Here is a 22,726-nt window from a genome sequence, read left to right as displayed (position 1 = left end):
CGTAGTCTCTTTAGGATACAGACTTAATTTTGTTGCTGACTCAGTTTTTAGCATTCATTTCTTAAATTTTTGAATTCCAAATTCTTGCCCTTCTTTCTTTTTCTTCCCCCTCATGGAGAAAGCAGGCAATTTGACATAGGTTATACATGTGCAGTCATGCAAAACATTTCCAGGTTAGGCTCTGAAAGAAAACATACCAAAAAACACTCAAGAAAAATAAAGTTATTTAAAAAAATCTGCAGAAATTTAAGGACAGATTGTTATCTAGCCCTAGCTTCACAGGACTTAACAATTAGCCCTTAATGATCTGCCTTAATTAATTGCACTTCGAACTTTCTCTGCCCCTAATAGAATTGGGAGCTTGGGAGAGCAGTGCTCTAACCCATCTCCCTAAACCAGAATTTATTCAAAAATGTTGCTCTTCCAGTGTCCCTCTTGGACAAGAAATTAAGATCATAACAGACCTTAAACACTTGTTTTGTGAGGCCTTTGGTGAATACATTTTTCACCTGTTAATGTATGCATCATGTCTTTCTTTACTATATGTAAATATGTATTTAAGAAAAAGTCTTTGTGATAGCTTTATTACATAAATAAAAGGTCTAAAAAGTGTTTGATTACAAACTGGTCTCTTGGCAATAGGAGTCAAACAATCCCATTTCTGCAGAGTTGTAAAGTTTACGATTTTCTTTCCTCACAGCAGTGTAAGTGGGATGTTGCTTTATTAATGTGTAAGGGATTCTCCTTTCCTGGGGGCTCTACCATTACAAATATATTTCCTAACATTTAGGAGCACACTGAGACTATGTTATAAGGTCTTCCAATTCTAAGATGCTATGATTCTCTAGGACATACTATCCCTAATTCCAGAAAGCACTTGTGTAAAGCAGAATAGATGAGCTGCATGTCTGTATTTGGCACCCACAGAGTTTACTTTGCACTTTGTCAGTTTAAATTCCTGGAGTCAGAACTTAGACCAGAGCGACCCAGGGATCTGACCTAGTATGGCAATTCTTATAATGTAACTTAAATCATAAGACCAAAGCAGGATTCTCTTTACGTCAGTATTTCTAAAATAAATAAAAAGGGGGAAAAAAAACTTCAGAAAATGCCACAAGCCTTTGGCTTAAGATAGCACCTTGTAGACTGAGAATTACGGGAAGGTATCATCTTTGGATTTGGGGAAAGAAATGAACCATCTGGCCCATGCCCACCCTTGCTGGGAATTAGTAACTAGGAAGAGAAATCTAAGCAGTACTTTCCAGGAAGTCCTTGTGTCTCCCATAATATGAAGCAGCTTCAGTTCTAAACTGATCTGTCAACTTCTTGATAGTATAGATCATAGATACCCTTACCCAGCAACTCTGACTCAACTTATGGTCTGGGGCTTGGTCAGGAAATCTCTTGGTGACACTGGGAAATTTATTTTCCCTCTCTGATTTATTTCCTTATCATAGTTATCACCTTATCTGAGATAAGTGGGTTGGACCAGATGACTTCTGAGGGCCCTCCTTACTCTAACATTATAAGATTTTAGTTCTAAGACCCCTTCCTATCTAGTTTCATATAGATTTAGAGACATAGAGATAGAGAAATATCTTGCCACTAGACTCGGATGAGTGGAGGAGAAAGTGAGACTAGAGACGTTGCACAGCCACCTTCACTTAAATCCACCATTAAAGTCATCATAGCTTCAAAACTTTGTAATGAAATAATGTAGATTGATTGCAAGGAAACTTAGTGGTAGGTAGCATTATAATTAAGAAACTGATCACATTCCCTTGAGAGAATCGTGCAGGAGAATAAGTACGATCATGGGACTGATTTGTTTATTGCATTGTTAGAGCCGATAAAAGTGTGGGAAACTTTCTAACTTCTTCATGAATTAATCCAAGTAAATAAACAATCAACTGGTCGCAAATTATAGCCTATGTTTAAAAAGATCCCAAATCTGAACTTGCTTTATGACTTAACATGTTCTGGGAACTGCTTGCTAGACTTCAGAGGGACATTAAGACATATTAATAGCAGTAGTTCATATTCACATGGTAGTTTACAGTTTACAAAGTTCTTAGAATATAACGTCAGACTTGAAAGGGATCTTAGAACACAGTTAGACCACATAAAATGTAGAATATTAGAACATAGAATATTGGAGGAAAAAAAGGCTTTTGGAGATTATATAATTCAACCCTTTAATTTAAAAGAGTGATTTGTCTTAGAAATTTGAGAGGCCAGGAAGATGTGGACAAATTGGTGGGAATTGAAAATAAATCTGGTTGTAGTAAAGTAAAAATGCATTATAATAAGGAATTCCATTGGTCTCACCCTTTGTTCAATTTGTATTTTATAAAGAAGAAAATGTTTTGAAGAATTATAGAAAGGTTTGGATGAAGAATAAAAATAGAAAGATGGTTGCCCTTTATCCCAATTTCTCTAGTCCCAGGGGAGGTACCATAGATTTTATTTCCTGTCTGATTCTGGTTTTACTGGAGACCCTGCAAGTTTTTTGAAGAGCAAATTAACATTTGAAAATGCAATCTTAAATTGATAACTGGGATGAGAAATGATCATGAATATAGCAATTAAGTAATGCTATGAAAAGCTAATTTTTTCCTGTTTAACTTTTTATAGAATTAATTTTTTACATCTGGAAGGAAATTTATCTAGTTATCTAATCTGACATTCTCATTTTTCTCATTCTCATTTTCAAGAAAAAATGATTGGTTCCAGTCACTGAGCTAGTCTTTAGCTGAGATAATAGCAACCTTAAAAACAACTATTGAAATGAGAAAAATGTTAGTTATGATTTGGCATGTAAATACTAAGATGTGATGAATGTGATTCTGGCATTTTGTTATTTAATAAAATTTGACAGTATTTTTTAGTAAATTTTATTGTTGAATATATATTAATGTGTGTGAATATATACATATGTATTTGTAAATAAACACAGTGTCCCAGAGGTCTTAGTGCAGATTTCTGTCCTAAGTGTTGACAAGGATATACAAATAAACCAGACAAGTTGCTTTGTCAAGGAATTTTTAGTCTGATAGAGTAATGCAACATACATACAGGTAACTAAACAGTACTAAAAAGAGCTTAAGTATATTAGCTAGAAAGTGCTACAGATATTTATAAGAAGCTTTTTATTGGGGATTTCAGTGAAGGTGAATAGTGGGATCATTCTATTCCATTGAAGATTCATTTATTAAGTATATCCCATATCCCAAAGCCCTGTATTGGAAAGGTAGATTAGAAAGAAGAAAGAGAATCCTAACCCCAAGGAATTTGCCATTCTGGTTCATATCATCAGAATAATAATAACTTTCTATAGATATTTGAGGTTTATAAAGTACTTTCCTCAATGTACTCTTTTAGACACATTATTGTCCCCATTTTATTAATTAGAAAATGGGAGCTAGGTGAGATGAAATGTTTTGCCTAGAGCCATATTACTATTAAGTTCTAGCTTAGGGAATCCAACCCATATCTTCCTACTGAAAATCCATTGTTCTTTCTACTATCACTTCTAGGAGAATCGAATTTCATTATGTTTTCTTGCCTTTTTTTTTTTTTAAAGGTTGTATCAGTTTACAGAAAAGGATAAAAAAAATTTTTCTGGAAATCTTTTATTTTTATTGTGAGAGCTCTGGATTTAGAGTAAAGAAAATTCTCAGCTTCTTATAAGCTATTTGATCTTGCTTAAGTAAGTTTCTTCCTTTCTATGAGCCTCAGTTTTCTATTCAGAAAAACTAGGTTTCAGGTTAGTTCATCACTAAGGATTTCCTGTATACTCTAGCATTCTAGATTCTAAAGTCCATTTTAGGTCTTAAATCTCCCTAAAGTGAATTGTAATCAATGAATGAATGGAATGAATGAAAAGACATTTATTAAGTACCTACTCTGTGCAAAGCACAAATAGGAAAGAGGGACTGCTCTCAAGTTGCTTACATTCCAACAGGGAGAGACTACACATTGAGATTTCTGCAGCAAATTAGATGGTTCTTAGGGTTTAGGAGCAAAAGCAGACAGTAATGCATCTTCTTTAGTTTCCCATCTTTTGGTAAAACAATATCCTTTTCTGAGGTTGAACTATTGGACAATTCCAAGGACTGTTAATAAGAGTACTATTTTCTAGGTCTTCAGTAGCTGAGGCTATTGAGAAGTTGTAGGGCAACCCCTTTAGAGGGAATTAATTGCAAGGTTGCTTTTCTCCAAGCATTGCTGTCCCGGCCAATGGCCCATGTGGGCTGCACTGGAAACCAGGGCAGGTCTGGAGAGGCAACTGTTCCTCCCTGGGCTCTTGGGCTCACTTCCCCATCAGCAGCTGATGGTGGTCATGGCTGTGGTGGCAGTGATGGCAGTCATGCTGCAGCCCTCAGTGACGGCTGGAGCAGAAGCAGAGCTTGTGGGCAGTGGGTGGGTCCTGCTGTTCCCATGGCACTTGGGCACAGGGTGCTGGGGCTCTCTCTGTCTTGGCCTTAGTGGGAAGTATAGGTTGGAGGTGGCAAGAATTTTTTGTTTCTGTAATGTCTGCTAGTTAATATTGATAACTTTTCTGTTTATTCTCTCTGGGTATGTATGTTAACTTACTGAATTTGTTAATTGATTGAATTTTTTAAAAAATGTATCTAGAAGTTTATTATAGAACTGCCCCAACTATAAAAAATGGACTTTGTATATACTATGTCAGGGCTTATATTTCTAGTTGACTTATATTTGTTTATCAAGGGGAATAAAATGTTCATAATAAAAAGGACTTCTCTTGTTTATCAAGGCCTGGGAAAGAGAGATTATCAGGAAGAAGGAATTGGCATGCCATTTCCTCATTTTTGTTCTTCTTTTAACTGTATTTTGACTGCATGGGATCACACAACTAGGAAAACTTTCTCTGAACCTCAGTCTCCTTGTATAATGACTATGATAATTATTATACTACCATCCTTCCCAGGGCCATTGAAGGGAAAATGCTTTGTGAACTGTAAAATGTTATCTAAATGGGAGCTATCATTTTTTAAAAATAGTATTTTATTGGAAACTGAGTAGATGCCCATCAGTTGGGGAATGGCTGAATAAGTTATAGTACATGAATGTTATGGAATATTATTGTTGTATAAGAAACAATCAGCAGGATGACTTCAGAAGGCCTGAAGAGACCATGAACTGGTGCTAAGTGAAGTGAGTAGAACAAGAAGATTATCATATCCAGCAACAACAAAATTATGGGACAATCAATTTTGACAGATGTGGTTCTTTTCTACATTGAGGTGATGATTCATGCCAATTCCAATAGACTTGCAATGGAGAGAGCCATCTGCATCCAGAAAGCAACTATGGAGACTGAATATGGATCACAACATTGTATTTTCACCTTTGTTATTGTTTTCTGGGTTTTTTTTCTTATTTTTTTTCCTTTTTGATCTGATTTTTTTCTTGTGCAGCGTGATAATTGTGAAAATATGTATAGAAAAATTACACGTTTAACATATATTAGACTATTTGCTATCTAGTGGAGAAGGTGGGGAGAAGGGGGAGAGAAAATTTGGAACACAAGATTTTGCAAGGATGAATGTTGAACTGCCTTTGCATATATATTTTGAAAATAGAAGGCTCTTTTAATTTTAAAAATCCCAATTTTCTAAGAATTATTTTGCCCATTAGTGAAATATGAAGAACTTTTTTTTTAATCAAAGGTAACCTTTTAGGTTATTGTCAGAACAAATGGGATAAAATTTTTACAAAGAAAAAAATAGTATTTTTTTTTCCAAATACATGTAAAGGTAATTTTCAACATTCATTTTTGTAAGACTTTGTGTTCTAACTTTTTCTTTTTTTTTTTCCCTTCCTTCCCTCTCCCCAAGACAGTAAGCAACCTGATATAAGTTAAATGTGTGCAATCCTTATCATTCTTAGCAGCATTGTGGCCCTGGGAATTAGAAAAATTGTGTTTGGTAGCTTACTGACTACATGACTCTGGACCAGTCATCTCGCTTCTCTAATTTGTAGAATTTGTTTTTTAAAAAAACTGCTTGGTTCTCTAAGAAGTGCTTATTATGTGCCAGGTATATGCTGAGGGTTGTGAAAGGGAGACTTCACCCTCTATGGTACTCATTTTATGAAGGAAGAAACTAAGATTCAGAAATTGATCCAACTATCTATGGTTCTGTGGAAACACATGGCTGAACCCAAGATCAAGAAAACCTGAGATCCAATATGGCCTCATGCACTTAGCAGCTGTGTGAACCTGGGATAGTCACCTAAGTTGTCTGCCTCAATTTCCCCTATTATAAAATGGAGACAACAGTAGCACGCAGCTCCCAGGGCTATTATGAAGACAAAATGAAATAATATATGTGAAACATTTTGTAAACCTTAAAGTACTATTTAAATATTAAATGATGATGATGAGGAGGGGGTTTGGATATGCCTTTTAGATTTATGAAACTCTAGACCTTTGAAGAATTTCAGTAATTCCATTAATGGGGACAATAGGTCCTCTTAATTGGGGACTATTGTGAATTGTGTCCAAAAGTGTGTTTGTCTTGGTCCTCTGAGGGGAGACTGAATCCCCAAGCACATTGTTAGTCTTAATGTTTTCTCCATGTTATGTTGTTCCCAAGTGGCATTTCACTTAATATTAGCTGGCTCAGGTAAGAGACCAGAGGAAACTCATGACGCTGAACTGTGGTTCTTATCTCTTAACTGGAGGAGAAAGAATCTGAGCCCTTGCTGAGAATTTGGGCCTACAGAGGAGAGGCCCCTGGACAGCTGTTTCCCAAAGGCTCTTGTGTGGAGGAGGCTTTGTCAGCTTTATTTTACTTAGACCTAGAAGGAGAACTGGAAATAGAGAGGAAGATTTCAGCTGAGTATAAGGGAAAATTTCCACATGATTAGAGTTATGATTAGAGTTAACCTAGAAATAGACTAGGCCAGCCCTGTAGGCAATGGACTCTCTTCCTAGAGAGCTTCACTATAAGGCTGGGATCTCTCAAGCACTATAGAGGAGAATTTTTAATTAAATATAGATGTCGGTCAGGATGACTTCTAAGAAGTCTTTTCTAACTTTGATATTGCATAAGTTTTATATAGTCTGGATTCTAATGTCTCTTTTGTACTTGACATCTTAGTGACCCAAGTTACATTATTTTCCTTATGCCTCAGTTTCTCAATTACACAGAGATAAAGCCTTTTCACGAGCTGCTTTCTGAAGAGATGGCACTGATGTAACTTTTTGCTTTTAATACTGCCAGATAAAATAAATGTTCATCTTTAGCCATGAAAATTTATGGCAGTATGATGAAAAGAGCTCTGAATTTCAGATCCAAAGACTTGGCCCTTATTAGTCCTGTAACCAGAGGCAAATCACTTTACATCTGGCAGTTCAAATGGAGGAATTCACATTCATATAAGCATTTTATAGTCCTTATTTCATTTGATTTTCCCCATTTTGTTTTTAGAGGCTATTATGATTCCCATTTTACTGATGAGGAAACAACCCAGAGGGAAGTGACATACTAAGGTCATGTAATGAGGAAGTGTCCACGTCTTAACTCCTAGCCCATTGCTTTATCTACCTCCCAACGTTGTATGTAGTTTTGTGAATTGGAATCAAGACTTGCACCCAGGTCTCCTAAATGACCCCAAATCTAATGTTAATTCTGTGCTACTCCAGTGAAAATGTCATTCCTCACCCTTCTACTTAATTGTCAACTTCAGGAAGCTGGGATAGTACAATATTGAATCACCCTGAAGTGGACACATATGTTCGAATTCACATTATTTGAAATTATGAGTATCTGAGATGTGGTAATTAGTTCCAATCCAATGGAAATACATAGTGTGAATTCAGAGAATTCTTAATTCTGCACTAATAGAGAGATGTGGCTGTATTTGAGCAAAGATGCCATCTCACCAATGTCTATACCCTCTCCAGTAGCACAGATCATAACCTATGCTTACTCATGACCTTCTGTGCCTCTTGGTCATGTCTTCCCATAAGAAGTCTTTCCAGAAATTCCCATAAGAAGTCCTTCCACAACTTCCCATACAAAGTCCTTCCACAACTTCCCATAAGTCCACCAACTTTCTGAGCAACTTCATCTCCATTGGTACTGGACACTAGTGAAATCTAATTATACACTTGCTCAGAGATACCTTTCATTGCTCTTCATACATAATTCTTCACTAGTAACAAAGTACATCCCATGCATACGTAGCATCATCATCAGTAAACATTTATTAAATGCCCTATTCTGTGCTAAACACTGACAATACAAAGAGACAACAGATACCTCCTGCCCTCAAGCAGCTTACAATCTAATGAGGAAGCGAGAACACTCACAAAAATATAGAAGAAAGAAAGCTATATACAGGTTAAATAGAAAATAATTAACAGAGAATTGTTGCAGTTCTTTCCATTGCTTTTTGGATGATCTGCAGTTTTCATTCTTTGGAAACTTGATTGTTCAAAGACATATGGGATCACTATATCAGTGCATGAGGATTCTAAGATCAATGTGGTAATTCCTGAAGACATCTCAACCCATTTTACTACAAATCAGATTTGTAGCTGACCCAGCTTCAAGGGCACACTGAGTTGGGTTAGGATTGAAAGTACCAAATTATGTCCACCTGGTGGGATTCATCTTTGGCTTGTTCCCAGTCCAATGTTTCTGGAAAATATGGTAACCCAAGAAACAAATCTGGGAGCCATTCCACATATCTTAGTAGCTGAAAGGGCAAATGCCTTGCTGGTAATCATACAACCAGTAAGCATCAACTGGATTTGAATCCAGTAATTCAGAATTCCAGACACAGGATGCTATATGTTGTCTATACCACCTCACTGCCCAGGAAACGTGATCTTACAAAGAGAGGGCTTTGTGTCATGGAAGGTAGGGAGAGAGGCTTGTGTCTTATTTATCTCTGCCTTTCTCTACAGTTCCCAGCACACACTAGGTATTTATAATAAAGGCTTTTTAAACTAAATAATTTTTGATCATCTGCCCAGGACAGCAGTTTTAATAGAAAAGGCACTGACCCTTGGAGTCAGCAGGTCTGGGTTAAAATTTTTACTTCAGACACTTAGCTAAGTGGCCATAGGTAAGTCACTTAACCATTCTGAGACTAATTCCCCTGTGGTATAACACTTATACTACTTGTCTTACGCATCTGTTGTAAGGAAAGTACTTTAAGGTCTTTAAGCAGTATAGACATAGGTACTTTGAGAAAGAATAAAACCAAATGTAGAGTAGACTTTGAAATAAAACTCTAAAAATTAAAGGCATTTTAGATTTTATTAAAAAATAAAATTTTTAACCAGAATTCTAAACCTAGTCTTAGATACTTAGAAAGCGCAATCACCTGGTGATGTCTGCTGCAAGATAAAACTAATAGTATCTCTAACAATGTTGCCATAGTATGGGAAAAAATGTTGGCTTTGGAAGCAGCTTAAAACCTCATTTCTGCCACTCGTGTGACTTAATCTTTCTTGACTCCATTTCCACAGCTGTAAAATAAGGGGCTGGACTCCATTGCACAAAATGTAAACCACATATTGCCATAGTGCCAGGTACTGTGCTAAGCTCACGTTCTTCCCTTGCTCTTTGGGTTACAGACAGCTTTTGCTTTGGAGACTCCATTAATTTAGAGCCATACGGCATCACTGGAAGACCATTAGTACATCTGTGTCCTAGGATTTGTGTGGGAGCAATAGTGGTTCCTACATTGGGGAAGGTCTCATTCTAATCGGGGAAGAATGAAGTGAGTGTTCCATTTCCTGGCAGATGGAGAGGCCCGTTGGACCTTGGGAGCATGTGGCAGATGATCCTCAACCCATCACTGTGGGAATAAGGTAGTGCTCCCAGGGGATTAGAGTGGAGGAGGTAGGTGTGAAGGAAGGGGTGATAGTGGGTACTGGATGCCCAGTAACATGGGCCAACCAGTGGGCTACAGCAGAGGAGGAAAAAAGCCCTTTAGACTTCAGTCTGTGGTTCCATGATGCTTATTTCCCACTTCCCTTTTATTTCCCTTTTTCTGATTATTTTGCTGTTGAATTGCATAGCCTGGAGCTTTTGCGTGACTCCTAGACCTTTCTTTGACAGCTTATCTTTGAGGAGTGTTGCCACCTAGTGCCATACCGTTCTTGATTGAATAAACTGCCTCTTTTCTGGGTGTGGCAAAATGCTCCTGACTGTGAATCAGGTGTCCATAATCTTGTGTGTCTGAATGACTTTAGGCAAGGGATTGTCCACAGAATCCTCAGAATTATTGCCCTGTGCTGATCAGCAGGCTTACCAGGTCCTCCAGACCTCTCTCCCCTTTCCCTCTCCCCCTCTGCCCTTCTTCCTTCTCTCCCCCTCTCCCTACCCCTTTCTCCCCGCTCCTCTTCCTACCCCTTTCTCCCCCTTCTTCTCCCTACCCCTTCCCTCCCTCCACCCCTCTCCCCCCTTTCTCTCCTCTTCCCCTCTCCTCAGTTTCCCTCCCACAATTTCCTTATCTGTTAATGCTTGCCTTACCAACATACAATTTGACTTCTAGAGTTAACATAGCTCCCATTTCCATAGCACCAACCTTGTTTTACATTTCTCTATTTTACTATAAAAATAGTGGTTTCAAAAAGTTGAATAACAAAAATTGGAGATCAGGATTGAATGCAAAACAACTGCCTCCAAACTTACGGTTCCTTTTACTGAGTGATGCTTTCTCTTCTTAAATGTGAATTAGTTTCAACCAACTCTCCTTTATTATCACCTTGGACAAAGTACTTGATCTCTATGCCTCAGTTTCCCCATCTATGAAATGGAATTAATAATAACTTCACTGTGAGCTCATGGAGTTATAGTAAGGTACAATTGAAAGCACGCTAAACTTGAAATGCCCATTATAAATGTAAACGCTCATTATAAATGTAAACTTTTTTCAGAAACAAAACAAAACAAAATTAGTATTCCAGTAAGAACAAGTTTTCTTATTCATGTTCAACTAGATTGAATGAATGCTTAATACTGTACTTGAGAGGGTAAACACTGTCTTTTCTATGCCTCGTATTCCTTAGTTACTCATTTACTGTCTTGGAATTTACAACTGTATAATGAGAAAATGGCAAACCATTGTTCACTGGAGCATTGGGGAAAAAAATGTTTAGTCTTTAAGAATGTTATTAGTGGTCCAGTTATACTGAACAATTTTTTCTTAGAGATAGCATTGCATTGGCTTTTCCTCAGCAAGTTTTTTTGAGATATTAAGAGCTTCTATCACTATGAAGCTTGAAGCTGTTAATTGGATAATCTAATGAAGATTATGGACCCATTCTCAGAATAATGCAATAATACAATATTGTAATTTTATGTATTTAAATACATAAAATTAAAATTAAATACATAAAATTACAATTACAATACAATAATACGGAGATATCTTTGAAAGATTTAGGAAGTCTAATTAATACAATGATCAACTACAATTCCAGAGGACTCAAGATGAAATATTCCACCCACTTCCACAAAGAAGTGATGGACTTGATGCAGATTGAGCCTTTTTTTCCTTTTGGACATAGATAATGTAGAATTTTTTTTTGCTTGACAATATGTGCTTGTAATCGTTATTTTTCCCCTGCTTTCTCAATGGCAGGGGGAGAGAGATGTCGAGAGGATGTGCTGAAAGAATTCATATCTGAAAATTAAATAAAATTGGAGTAAACATTTATTAATTGCCTATTATGTTAGGCACTGTACTAAGCATTATAATACAAAGAAATACAAAAATATACTATCCACTCATGCCCATCAGTTGGGGAATGGCTGAATAAGTTATAATAATAATATAATAAAATAATTATAATATATATCATGTATATGATTTAATATAACAATATTCTAAAATATTATTCTATAAGAAATGATGAGTAGGCTGATTTCAGAAAAGCCTGGAAAAATTCACATGAACTGATGCTAAATAAAGTGAGCAGAACCAAGAGAACATTGTACACAATAATAACAAGATTATGTTATCGTCTTAGATTTGATTTTTTTCAACAATGGGATTATCCAAGATAATTCCAATATACTTGTGATGGAAAGTGCTATCCACATCCAGAAAGAACTATGAAGACTAAATGTGAATCAAAGCATAGTATTTACTTTTTGTTTGTTTGTTTGTTTGCTTGTTTTTTTTTTTCTTTCTTGTGTATTTTTTCCCCTTTGATCTGATTTTTTTGTCTGTGCAGCATTTATAGAAGAATTACATGTGTTTAAACTATATCAGATTGCTTGCTGTCTGGAGGTGAGGAAAGAAGAGGGAGAAAATTTGGAACACAAGCTTTTGCAAAGTTAAATGTTGAAAACTACCTTTGTATGTATTTAAAAATATAAAATAAAATACTCTATATGTGTGTGTGTGTATACACACACACACACACACACACACACACACACATATATATTAGTGTCCACTCTAAGGGAATTCACAATAGTCTAATGGGTGAGACAGAATCACATGTTTTTATTATATTGAAATAATTACAAGTATATAGAAATTTCATATTGAAATAGTAATCAAAATGTTTTAAGTCCACAGGTTCTAAATTAAGAATTACTGATCTAGTCTGACCCCCTTATAGAAAAGGAAAACTAAAATCCCAGAAGTTATGTCCTTCCCAGATCACACTACTGACAGAATCAGGCTTTTAACCCAGGTCTTCCTTTTCCATATTAATTTCTCTTTTCCTTTCAAGACTTCTTCTCAAGTAGATCAATAGAATTTACTAATATCTGGAAGCAAATTTGAATTTCCTTTTGTACCTGTCAAGGTTTGCAGTCAGGTGAGAGTTGAACCTGTGGACTTTTGGTAATCCTGAAGACTTGGGAGGTTAGAAATATATTAAAATGTGCCATCTAACAGGACCACCAATGAGAAATTCCAAATGATGTAAGGGATAGAAATTATGATAGAATGGTTCCATTTCAAAGGAATAGGAAAGCTTAAAAGTGAACTCTGCAAAAATCTAACTTCTCTTTTCATACTAAACTAGAAATTGAATGTCATGCATTTGCAAAGGCATAATGTCATAGTTGAAAGAACATTGGATTTGAAGTCAAAAGACTTAGGTTTCAAACTCAGTCATCATCTATAAAATGATGGAACGTAGAGGATAAAGTTTCATATATAGGTTTAACCATTTACTACCATATGGCCATGGGCCCATTTCATCTCTCTGATTCTTCATTTTCTCATCTCTAAAATGAGGGGGGTTGGATTAAATGGCCAGAGGGTTTTTTTCTAGCACTAACATTCTGTGTTCTGTGCCCAGCTGCACTTCATAAATCATCTTCAGAAAACTGCTTAATTTCCTTTTCTTTTCATCACTGAACAAACTTGAGTTTTAAAAAATCATCGTTTCTTAGGCTTCTAGTAAGGAAAACAGTAACCTGAGTATTTGGGCAGTGTTCAGAAGGCTGAGGCACCAGGCTCATGTACCTGCAGGCAATTCTGCAGATGAGGAAAGGCCCCTATTCTCATTTTCTGGTTTATACTCTGTCTGGCTCTGTCTCTGTGTCTGTCTGTGTCTTTCTCCCCCTCTTCTCCCCTCCTTTTCCTCTCTCCCCTCCTCTCTGTCCTTCTCCCTTCCCTTCTCCCTCTTCCTCCCCTTCTTCCATCTCCCTTTTTATCTCTATCTCTTCCTCATTTTGCATCCTTCAGAATTTAGTGCATCGCAAATTTTCTGTAACAGTAAAAGAGTTAACTAGATGGTGTACATCTGTTCTTTGTTGGAGAGCCTCAGGAGGCCAGACTTGGGCCTGGCAGGGAGCCTCCTGCTGTCTCTTGCCATAAAGAATGTTGTTTGGAAATAAGAGGACTTACTCTGTGGGAATCTCACATTTCATTATCAGAGCTTCTCCAGTGCATTCCCAATTTGGACACAGCTGTCTTGGGAGGTTGCCACCAACACCAGACCATTGGTAATTAGGGCTTTGGGTTTCTGGTTTGTGATAGCAAAAAAGCCTGATATTAGCCTTCTCCAAAAACACCACATTGGAGACTTTTCTTATAATCTCTCGGGGAGTTGATTTCTTCTTGGAAAAGGACCCTGTAGAACTGCCCAAGATCATATAGCACTGGGACTTGGACTCAAGCACCTGGGTTTGAGTTCCAGTTTTGAAACTGTGACTCTGGACAAACACTTTAGCTGTCTGGGCCTTGGCTTCTACATCTTTAAAATGAGAATCCTATTTACATGGTTGTTCTGTAAAAACCACTTTTTAGGTGTTAAAGTACTATAGATATGGGGGTGGTTAATAATAATAGGTATTAAATATACTATATCTGCATTGTATAATCATGTTATTAATAATCAGTATTATTAATAATAAAACAAGATTGGGTGTTGATGATGATGATGCTGAACAACAACTCCAAAGACACCATCTGTACCCTAGGTTCAAATACTGCTTCCAATACTTTCTTTATAATCTTGGAAAAAGTCCTGGGCCTCAGTTTTCGCAGCTATTAAACAAGAAGGTTGGTCTGGATGGCTTCTCAGGTCAGAATCCTTTGTTTGGCCTTTGCACAGCCTGGCATGGCATCACAGATATGGTTTGTATAAGACTTTTAAAAAATAATTATGGAGACAGCCTGGCACCATGGGCAGAGAACTGGTCTCATTTGGGAAAACCTGGGTTCGGATTCTTCGACTGACACGTTCCAGCCAGGTTCAGAAGCCCAGCATCTCTCTCTTTTTTTTTTTCCCTGAGGCAGTTGGGATTAAATGACTTGCCCAGAGTCACACAGCTAGGAAGTGTTAAGTGTCTGAGGCCACATTTGAACTCAGGCCCTCCTGCTTTCAGGGCTGGTGCTCTATCCCCTGCACCACCTGGCTGCCCCTTGGGCCCAGCATCTCTAAGATAGTACACTGCAGAGAAGGTGTGGTCTTGGTAGGCATTCCTCCTCAGGTATTCTCTACCAGTGAACAGGTCTGATCCCCATAAGTAGTGATGGATAAAGAGCCATTGAGCTGGTCCAGTCACAGAGTGCTTGATGTATTGGATTAGATAATTCTCATCACCCTATGAGGTAAATAGGTCCAGCAATATTTTCCTTGAATCATATCCTAAGGAAAGAAGGCCCAGAATGGCACAGCTGTTTGTTCCATATCACACCGCTAATCACTTGGTAGGGATTATGAAATCAAAGAGTTAAAAGTTGGAATCAATCCTTGAAGTTTATCTAGTCTAACAGCCTCATTTAACAGGTTAGGAAACTGAGGCCCAGAAAGGTGAACCAATTTGCCAAAGATCCCACACAGGCCGAGTCCATGTTGGAACCCCATTCCTCTGGATCCTCATTACTCCTTGCTAAATTATTACTTTCATCTCCAGCCCAGCAGTCTCACTAGGTAGAGTCTAGCCTTGATGCTGTGTGAATCTGGGAAAGGCATTAGGAAAACATGGATTCTGTCTTGGTTGTATCACCTCTGTGACTTCAATTGAATCACTTTCCTGATGTTGATCTTGTTTTTCATCTGTAAAACGAAGTGAGATTTTCATCTGTAAAGTGAGATTAACACTAAGATCCCATCTAGCCCTGACATCCTGTAGTACGAGATCAGTTCCATTGCTAAGTCATATGATGCTGTGATGAAAGATGGAATGATTGAGCCCATGATCATTTCAGAACACAAGATTTGGGGCATTCCCAAGTAAAAGGCACCCTGAGTGGTGCCTTCCTCTGTAACTTCTAGGTTGGGATATTTCACAACTACTTGGGTCTGTTGCATTGTTAAATTGTAAACTGATATAAAAGAGATAATCTGCCCTCCAGCATGATTTTTCTGGCTGAATCTGAATTACTACTATGGGAAACTTAGTTCTTAAAGCTTTTCTGTGTGTCACAGACTAGTTGACTATTCAATCAGTACTTGTGACCTGTGGGCCACAGTATTGATTGCATCAAGCCTTCCCTGATGCACGCAATTCTCTCTTTTCCCTTTGTGATTTCTTGGTACTCTGTACCATTCTTACAGATTTGATCTGTAAGGGGAAAAAACAAGCACCAACAAAAAAAGATGAAAATACTATGTTGTGATCCATGGTCAATTCCCCAGTTCTCTCTCTGGATACAGATGGCTTTCCGTCACAAGTCTATTGGAATTGCCTCAAACCACCTCGTTGTTGAAAAAATCCAAGTTCATTTCAGTTGATCGTCATATAATCTTGTTGTTATAGTGTATACCTACTTAATATACTTATATACCCAGGATTATATAAACATTTTCTTGGGCAAATAGAGGTTGTAAGTGGGAAAAGTTTAAGAAGCTCTATACCCCACCTCATTTTACAAAGGACAAAGATGCCCAGAGAAATGAGATGAATCAATGGCAGAGCTGAAACAAAAATCTAAGTTTCTTGATGATTAATTCAGTTTTCTCACTAGTATATCAGATTAGTTCTCTAAACTCTTTGGTTTCCTGTAGTGTCTTCATACTGCAGTAATGATCCTCAAGATTTTATTTCATCTTGATAATATGAACTATATATTCTTTCCTGCAGAAAGCCCCAGTAAGGGCCTTGGTTGCTGTGGATGGATTCTAGTGATTATATCCTTCATCTTCAGTTATTACCTTCCCATTCTCAATTTGGATGTGCATAAAGGTAATGGAACCTTTATTTTAGGAAACTTTGAAAAGGGGGTTGTGATTCCTTGTTTTAATGTGTGTGGGTTCATTTGTGGATAGGATTGTTTCTTACCCATAGGAACAAGGTTTTAGAGCTGGGAGGGGCCTTTAGACACCATTTAGTAGTCAGTCCAGCCCTCTCATTTTTTACCAATGAGTCAACTGCCCAAAAAGGGCAGGCTACTTTGGCCCAGTATTATAGAGGTAATAAGTGAAAGAGCCAAGAGTCAAATATAATTCTTGTAACTCCCAATTCATTGCTCTTTTCAGTGTATCACTTTGCCTCTTATTCTTTGCTTTCCCTTTTTAAAAATTCAGTCTTCTACTACTTCGTGAAGAAGTTGAATATTATAAAGTCTTAAGGACTTTCTCTTGGACTTATGTAAGGGCTAAAGTAAGAATCTCTGTCAGCTTTCCTGGAGGGGCTTCTCCTTTGGCCTGATAAGTTGAACAGGTTCTAAGATGGTCGTTGGCATTATAAGACACAGTCAGTGATAATGATAGCCTCTTCCCGCTTCACCTTCCTGCTGTAAGTGTAAGAACCCACCAGGTATTTTCCAACTTTTTTTAAAACTAGACCTCTGATTTTATTGGTGACTAACTATTATGACTAACTCATATGGAATAGAGGTTGTGATCAGGATGTTAAGTCAGGACTTTAATTTTGATTCAGGAAACATTTATTAAACTTTTGCTGCATGCAGACTCCTGCATTAAGCAAGAGGTGGGACACAAAGAAAAGACCTCAAGATGCTTATTGTAGTCTCTTAAAAACTTAATTTGCTGTTTTCTTTTCTAGATCATAAAGGAATATGAAAGAGCCATCATCTTCAGATTGGGTCGAATTTTGCAGGGAGGAGCCAAAGGGCCAGGTGAGTGAGAACATCAGGAATTGTCCTTACTAGAGAAGGACATTTTACTTCAGTTTTTATCTACTCTGCTTAATTGCAGCATCTGTTACTTCTTCCCACTTTCATACTCCTGGAAGAATCCTAAATTCAATTTGATTCAGTTAAATAGTTTAATTCCTCGTTGGCATTATATCATGTATTAAGTACTTGCCACATGTAAGATGGACTCATTGTTACTCAGTCATTTCATTTCAGGTTCTTCATGATCCCATTTGGAGTTTTCTTGGCAAAGAAACTAGACTAGTTTGTCATTTCTTTCTCTAGCTTATCTTACAGATGAGGAAACTGAGGCAAACAGAGATAAGTGACTTGCCCAGAGTCACACAGGTAGGAAGTATCTAAAGCAGGATTTGAACTTGGAAAAATGAACCTTCCTGACTTTAGGCTTAGCTGCCCAAGATAGGCTCAGCATGTGCATATAAGACCTTATGACGAGGATGAAAATCAGCATAGTCTCTGTATTTGAGAGGGTTTAAGGGAATGGGATGGAAGAGTCTCTTGATGCTAATAACTAAGTCAGAATGTAATAAATGTATTAAAGAGATCAGAGAGGAGAAAGAGAGGATCTCTCGACAGGGAAGCGTGGAGAAGAGCCCACCCAACTATAGGACAAGCCTGCCTCTCGCTGAGACCTGGCAGGAACAGCAGAAGTCTGTAAGGAGGCAGCCGACTGGGAAGACCAGGACAAGATCTGCACACTGGGGAATCCAGCCTGACTAACATGCTGAGGCATCTGGAAGATGGGGCCAGGGTGAAGACTGGCCAAGGAACTTGTAACTTAGGACAGTGACAGAGCTCAGATTGGTTGTAGACAGTTTGGTTTTTGCAGAGCCTGCCAGTGGGCAATGCAGATGTTGTGGCAGGGCTGCAGGTAAGCAGCAAGCCCAGGGGGGCACGATGGTGTCGGGATCAGGCCGTCACGGTTCAGAAGCGGTTCTTCTCCAAGGCCGGACTCCTGTTATCCACTTTACAAAGACAGCCGCCCTCTGGCAAGATACATGCAGGCTGGTCCTTCACAGCGATTTTATCTCAGCGGTTGGTGGTGTAGTAGATAGAACCAGGAAGCCCTGAGTTCAGATCCAGCCTTAGACACTTGAGCAAGTCAACCCTCATCTGCCTCCTGCTTTCTCACTTGTAAGGGGGGAATAACAATAGTACCTGATGAGATAATTAGAAAACATTCAGTACAGTGGCAGCACAAAGCAGATGTGACAGTGACCCTAATGATAAGGATGACACTGTCATAGATGCTGAGTTAGACCAAGATTGCCCCATGATGTGTATAGAGACCTTTTAAATGCTTTCCTCACAACCCCTGCGAGGTGAGCACTATAAATGTTATCACCTCCTTTGTACAGGGACCCAGAAAAAGGAAGAGACTTGCTGGGGTCCAACAGCAAGAACTGGAACTCATTACCTCTGACTCCAAATCCAGTTTGATCCACCTAGTATACAATGCTTCCCAAACTTTTTGGTCCCAATACTCCTTTATATTCTTAAAAACTACTGAGGGCTTGAAAGAGTTTTTGTTTATGTGGGTTAAATCTGTTGATATTTGAACTGAAAATATTTTAGTAGTATTATGAAAATAATAAGCTAGAAGAAAACAAGCCTAAATTCTCTTTGCTTGTTTTTTCCCTTTTGTTATCTTCCTACCTTGACCCGTGATGCACTCTTAGAATTTCCTTTTCTGGAGTGCATTTCCTACAGTGACCCCTGTGAGGGATCCCAGTGCAAAGATGATTTTCCTAATATAGCTTTGCTTTGAGCCCTGAGAAAGACTCAACCTTGGCATACTCATTGAGCAGTTTTGCGGTTCATAAACTGTTAGAGCTTAAGAAATCTTGGATGTTTTCTCATCCAATCTCCTCATTTTACACAGGAGAAAAAGAGGAAATGACACTGACACATTAACACACTTAATGATTGCATAAGCTGGGGCTTCCACTCGGCCTGACTCTTCTAAGCCAGTTCTCTTTCCATCATACCATGAGAAAAGTAGGTTCCCTGAGGCCTGTTGAAAGAAAAGCAGGATTTCAGCAGGTGGAGATGTGGAGGACATTGGCAAGGAGGCAGCCAATCTTCTATAAATTATTTTATCTGAGACACAACTAATATGTGTGAAACTTAGATCATGCATCCAAATCATGTTGCATATTGATGTCTAAACCTACCTGCTAGATGTGGAGAGTGCAACATTGGAGACCAGATGAAACTAATAATCTAGATAATAATAGCTAACATTTGTATAGTATTTTGAGATTTGCAAAGTGCTTTAAAACATTTCTTACCTTATTCTATTCTCACAACAATCCTGTAAGAAAAGAAAGAAGGAAATAAGTATTTATTGGCTACTCTGTGCCAGGCACTATGCTAAATGCTCAGTCTTCACAACAACTCTGGGAAACGAACTGTTTTCCCTATTTTACAGATGAGAAAACTGAGTCAAACTTTCCCAAAGCCATACAAATTCTGCCTGAGTTTTTATTTGAACTCAGATTTTCCTGATTTCATGCCCTGTGCTCTATCTACTACACCATCTGATTGTCTTTAGAAGTTTTTAAGTGAAGTATGTAGTATTTATTATCATTTTATATATGAAGAATTGAGGCAAAGAAATTATATATCTTGCCCTGGATCCCAAAACTAATATGTACACAGAAGAGGCAGCCAGATGTGAAATTTGTTGCTTCAGAAGACCCAACTTTCTCCAACAGCTTTTGACTGAAATTTACCCAGAAATAGGACATTCTAAGAACTTACAATTCTTTTGGGGGAACTCTTTAGGTGTGGAATACAATATCTGTTTAGGTCATTGTTGATTAGTTTTGCTTAATTGGTTTTCCTTTTTACATGGTAGAATTTTGGGGAGGAAGATCAGGCAGTCATATCTGGAAAAGACTCATGTGCAAACAAAAGACTTCAGTAAAACTTAATTTTAAAAAGAAAAAGGAATAATATGATACTGTATTGAAGAAATCAGAAAGACACAGAGACTAATCTTCCATGACTAGTCACAGAGTCTTGGGCAAGAAAAATGTATTGGTTGATGGAGAATGGCCTTGTACAGACTGGCTCCTTGCATGTCAGTCTAGATGTAAAATTGGTTAGATTTGATTCTCTTCTGATTTAATGACAAAATAAAGTCATTAGATATCACTGTCTCTCATTAATCTTCTGATTCTTTTCCTGCACAGGGCTCTTCTTTATCTTGCCCTGCACTGACAGCTTTATCAAAGTGGACATGAGGACCATTTCATTCGATATTCCTCCTCAAGAGGTGAAGTTGCTCTTCATTCTTAACATTTCTTTTCTATTGATTTCCAGTGGAAAATATAATTTGCTGCATCTTGCCCTTTTGTTCTTAGAGTCTTGACTTTTTATTTTAGGTTATACGTTTAAGATGAATTCTGTTATGTCAAAGTTGATGTTCACAGCAACCCTCCCAGTAAACAAAATTGGTACTGTCATCCCATAATCAGAATTTCAGCTTATGAAGAGCCACAGTGGCTACTCATTTAACTCATAGCTAAAAAGAAATTCTCTCTACAGAATAGCTGGAAAAGATTCATGTAATCTCTGCTTAAAGGCCTTCTGGGAAGGGAAACCCATTACCTCTGGAAACCACTCATTCTAGTCCATTTTGGACACTGACTATTAGAAAGTTTTCTTGTAAATCAAGGTTAAAGTTTTCACATTAGAAGACAAAAAAAGCAAACAGTAACCCAAAAAAAGTAAATTATTTACCTAAGGGCACAGTGAATTATAGCTTATCCTAGAATGGTGAGCCTAGGAGAACTTTATTTATTTATTTGGCTGAGGCTATTGGGATTAAGTGACTTGCCCAGGGTCACACAGCTGAGAAGTATTAAGTATCTGAGGCCAGATTTGAACTCAGGTCCTTCTGACTTCAGGACTGGTGCTCTATCCACTGTGCAACCTAGCTGCCCCTGGAAGAACTTTAGAATGCAGAATCATAGGGTCTAGGGCTAGAAGGAGAGAACCCCAAGGATATCTAGTTCAATCTCTTTAGAAAGGACTTTTCTAAAGTTATGCAAATAGTAGTAGAAAAACTGGGCTAAAAACCTACATCCTGTGGCTCCAAATGTCCTGTTTTTTCTACTCTGTCACAGCTAGTATTATGTATCATTTTAGAGCTGGTCCAGCCATGATGTACTGATGAAGAGTGACCCAGGAGTTTGTCCCAAAGGTGTTGTGATGGATTCTCTGGGTAAAACAGCAAATGATTGGCAGGGCTGGATCTGAAGCCCAAATCTCCTGCTTCTCTTTGCTTTCACTGCCCTCTGATAGGCTAATGCCAGCAAAGAGAAGAAAGATGGGAAGAAATCCATGGTTTTGGGGATCAGTAACTACGGCATGTTCCTTTGCTCTCCATTGAGGTGTCATCTTGTTCCCTGAGCTTTAGGCAGGGGAAGTCCTGTTGGGCAATAATGAAGGGCCCAGGCTAACCTTCTCTTAGTCTCTTCCCAGCAAAGGGACTGTCTCCATTGGAGCCCATAAAGGTTACCCTCACTTTCCGCAGACACTGATGCCATTGAGCTGGGTTATTCTCAGCTGCTATGTTTCAGCTACCTTTCCTGCCCTCAGGAGACTGAGCAATGCATTTGGCAAAGGCTTCTGTTCTCTTGTCCCTTGTGAATTTACTGTGAATTAAGGTAAACATTCTGCCTGAGATAAACACTGGGGTGAGGCAATGGAGGCAGAAAGAATGTTAACATGGATAAAAGTCACATTAGCAAAGATTTTCTTTGCTTTCCATAGCAAAGGAGTTATAGGATCACAGCTATAAAGCTAGAAGAAACCTTGGAAAATTTAAGCCCATTTTGTGGATGGAAAAACTGAGGCCTGGAGAAACTGAAGTGACTTGCTCCAAGATCCTACCAGATAATAAAGGACAGAGGTGGAATTTGATGCTCTGACTGCCTCTGCTGCCTCTGTTTTATTTCAAGAAACTACTGAATCTGTATTCACAGTCACTGTAAACTACAAGTTATTATTTGGATCACTGCTTTAATGTCCAAATACTTTATGTGATCATCATTGCATTGGTATTTTTGATAAAACCCATTTGATTAATGTCACTGTTAATAATAATGCTTCTCCGCATCTATGGAATGTTTTA

At 38.0% G+C, this 22,726-nt stretch overlaps 1 protein-coding gene across 1 annotated transcript in view; it reads left to right on the top strand.

Moving 5' to 3' along the window:
* Positions 1–22,726, top strand: part of STOM (stomatin) — a 40,718-nt gene that overhangs the window by 8,610 nt on the left and 9,382 nt on the right. Inside the window, exons 2-4 of the mRNA XM_012553673.3 lie at positions 16,548–16,649; positions 17,472–17,544; positions 20,781–20,863. Coding sequence (XP_012409127.2) covers positions 16,638–16,649; positions 17,472–17,544; positions 20,781–20,863 — 168 coding nt within the window. The 5' untranslated portion in view covers positions 16,548–16,637. The remainder of the gene's footprint in view (positions 1–16,547; positions 16,650–17,471; positions 17,545–20,780; positions 20,864–22,726) is intronic.

The sequence above is a fragment of the Sarcophilus harrisii genome, chromosome 2 (genome assembly GCF_902635505.1).
Source record: "Sarcophilus harrisii chromosome 2, mSarHar1.11, whole genome shotgun sequence".
Classification (NCBI taxonomy): Eukaryota; Metazoa; Chordata; class Mammalia; order Dasyuromorphia; family Dasyuridae; genus Sarcophilus; species Sarcophilus harrisii.
The sequence above is the reverse complement of the archived record's forward strand: the minus strand, read 5'-3'. Positions and strand labels throughout refer to the sequence as shown.